The sequence below is a fragment of the Rhea americana genome, unplaced genomic scaffold (assembly GCF_003343005.1).
Source record: "Rhea americana isolate MKP2758 unplaced genomic scaffold, rheAme1 scaffold_21, whole genome shotgun sequence".
NCBI lineage: Eukaryota > Metazoa > Chordata > Aves > Rheiformes > Rheidae > Rhea > Rhea americana.
In genome coordinates this window covers 5,555,009-5,558,410 of record NW_028186258.1, presented here as the reverse complement: position 1 = coordinate 5,558,410, position 3,402 = coordinate 5,555,009, and the positions used below count along the sequence as shown (strand labels likewise).

General features: G+C 42.4%; 1 protein-coding gene across 1 annotated transcript in view; it reads left to right on the top strand.

Moving 5' to 3' along the window:
- The first annotated feature begins 157 nt into the window (after positions 1 to 157).
- Positions 158 to 3,402, top strand: part of PITPNC1 (phosphatidylinositol transfer protein cytoplasmic 1) — a 92,767-nt gene continuing 89,522 nt past the window's right edge. Inside the window, 2 exon segments of the mRNA XM_085304709.1 lie at positions 158 to 569; positions 1,495 to 1,551. Coding sequence (XP_085160835.1) covers positions 495 to 569; positions 1,495 to 1,551 — 132 coding nt within the window. The 5' untranslated portion in view covers positions 158 to 494.

The following is a 3,402-nucleotide window of genomic DNA, read 5'->3' as shown; positions in this document are numbered from 1 at the left end:
CTTCGGCCTCCCGGCGCCGGGGGAGCTGGCCTGGGGGTTCGCGCTCAGCCCACGCCGCCGTGCGGCTCCTGCGGGCTCACGGCCGTGGCCCCGGGGCTTGGCCGCAGGTCCCGCGGGYGGCCGTGGTGGGGCTGGAGGTTCTGAGCTCGCCCGCGGCCTTGACCGCTCGAGGCCGCAGCGTGGCCGTGGGGTGGGATGGCAGTGAGTCAATAAGCGATCGTTAGGAACCACCCCGCTTCGAGAGGAGCGCGCTGTGCGAGGAAGCTGGCGCTCTGGCTGGGGGATTTAAACCCGYCTCGCATCCGGCCTTGGGTCACTCAACCCAGTGTTGTTGCAGAGGGGATAAGGTAGAGAGGTGCCGTGGTTTTTAAGAGCTAGTATCCTGATTTTGGACAGTGTTGCGTTATCAGCGCACTTGGTACGTTGTAAGGAAATGTTGATACAACAGTGGCTCGGGATTACAGGTTGCCATTATTTCCCATTCCAAAACAATAATGCACAAGTTCCACTCACTGAAGAAGTTCACAGACCACGATGTTTGCGAGCAAACAATGCCGAACAAACCCTTGGTCAGTGAGGGCCATGTACCTTGGATGTTAATTTAAGACTCCCAGAGAGAATAAGCTACGAATTACATTTTGAGTGCTATTTTATACACATAATAAAAACTTAATGTGACAGAAGGGTATTTTCGACAACTATTTTAAATCTTTGGTTTCCAGAATTAAGAGAAGATTGCTGAGCTACACCCTCACCCTGGTGTAAATTCAGAGTAACTCAATTAAAGGGATTTACATCAGGGTTATAATGCTATATGTTGAGATTGATGTATGCTTTCCAAATAGCAATATGAAAACTGTCCAAGATATAGCACATCCTGTGGACTTACTWGATTCACTTCCTGTTTGAACTCAATTTGATTTAAAAAATAGATTTTATCTGTTGTCCTTAGTCCCTTTTCAGTCATTCACTGATCTAAGTATTGAAAATGCTTGCACATATCACAGAGAGTTTATGTGTAGTTACAAGGTAACCCTTTACAAATTCTTTGCAGAGCTTTTACTATTTTATACTATAAAATCTCATTATTTTAGCTCATTGTTTGAGTATGATTTTACAGTAGATGACAAGAGAATGWTGGCTTTCAGGAAGGTAAAAGACAGATACTTATCTAATTGAAAAGACATCCATATACGGTACTTTTTGGTTCAGACAGTGAATGAAAGAAGAAAAAAAAATAATGTATACTGCAATGGTTATCTTCCGTTACCTCTCTGGTTAGTCCGGAAGCAAAGGATGCAGCATTTGCCTCCAAGGTGGAATTCCTGAATGATTCTAATAATCTAAATTCTTTACTCAAAAATAATCAATAAAATATCTGAAAATAACTTGATTATTTTTTCTATCTGTTATTATGAGGTGACATTTTTCTGACACAAATCTTTCTGGAGTTACTGTTCAGCATGATTTAATTTATGGCTTTGTTTTTCCTAGGTCAAAAGTGAAAAATGTCTTCTTGTTACAACTGATCATAGACAGGATGTTGCAAAGGTAAGAGYAATACTTTCTGACAACTCACTGAAAATAAAAAGCCAAAATTCAGACAGGCATGCCAGGCAGAAATGTCTGGGCTAGCTGCAGCTGATTTTCTCTTTCCCTTAGAAAGTATTTGGTGAGTATTCAGTATACTTTGTTGGCTTGCTGAGACAATAGTCATGAACTAGTTTGGATTTGGATCTTTCTTCTATTTTTACTGAAATCAATATTGAAAGCTATTGAAATCAATAGCTTCACCTATAACTGAGGACCATCAAGGCCCTAAGCAGAGAGGTTCATTTTTTTTACACTGCTTTTTAGTGGAAATCCAGAACTCCAGTGATATTGTTCCCAATGAATAAAACCACTAGCAAATTACTTAAAAACTTCAGTAGATGTTTTAGATCTGGATTTAGATATTTTTTATATACAGGTAATAGCTCACATACTGCCTTGTGCTCGCTATTTTGTGTGTCATCCTCCTTTGGTTGCTTTGTGTCATATTTGGTTGCTGCTTATACCATTTTCTAGCTTTAAAGCTGAACACCATGCCATTGCTTATTGATATCTGTGAACTTGTTAGATCCATTTTTGGAATAAAGGTTCATGAACATACATGACCAACGTTATGGTGTATAGCTACAATTTGGATRTTTATAAATGGTTCTTGTGAGGTTTGAGAGAGGAGACTCATTAATCTAATTATTAATTACTAACTTATTAATTGCATTGTTCATATCTCAGTTTAAAATCTGAGCTATTAACAAAGCCCTCTGATTTTCCATTTCTTTGTTTAGGTATATACACTTTTGGAAAAGCAGAGTGCGTGAAACACTGTGCCATTATTGCAACAGAATGGAAAGGTTATGTTCTCTCCAGGAGATGGCACTGCGTTCTTTCTGAAGTTCTAAAATTATGTACATAGCTTTGAAATGTAGATTCAGAGCCAATGAAAATCTGAGGGGTTTGTTCTTTTTTGTTATGAAACACATACTTCATTTTACACCTAAATTCTTATTTAACCGTCCAGATATGCCATTACATCATGTTTATTTTCGCAAAGTTAGATTTAAATGCAGGTGTATATTTCTAGCATTAACTATACCGTGCTTTATATTTTCATATTACTTGCACAGTGCTTCTGAGAAATGCAAGTTTTATAGCCATTTGGTAGATGGGAGAAATGGCAATACAAAAAAGTATGTGATGTATGTAAGGTTATATAACAGTACAGTTTTCATAGCTAGTTTTAGAATTAGGTTCCTGTGTGTATTAGGTAGTAGCTTAATAATGTTTATCTGAAAGATGCAATAAGAAACCAAGGAGATTAAAAAAAAAACCCATAAATTGCCAACTGAGTAGCAAAAAAAGGGGGACTCTTAAAATGGTTCTGGCTTTATAGTTTAATTAGAAATGAGGCACGTATTTTTCCTGAAGTTTCTATGTGCCGTTTGAAAGTAAGCAGCTGATACGAAAAACAGTTTTATTTGTATTGCAAAAGCTGCTGGCTGATAACGACGGTCTGACCAAAAGGGAAATGGGTGAGGCCTTCACATCCTGTGCCTGTATGTCCCCCGGGCACGCCGCGCTTCGCCAGGAGCGCGCCGGCGTCGCTTCTGTCGGGAGCGAGCGGCGAGCAGGTCTGTGCCCGAGCTGCCGCGCCGCTCCGCTCCGCTCCGCGCCCCGGCGCGGCCGGCTCCTCGGCGCCGCGCCGCTGGTGCCCGCTGAGGCACGGGGTTACGGCCGGCGGTGACGCCCCGGGGGGATTAGCGGCGGGGCTGCGCTAAGCCCGCGGTTCCCCAGCTCCGTTTCGGGAGCGGCGGCGCGGCTCGGCGCGGCTCGGCTCGGCTCGGCGCCCCCATTGGC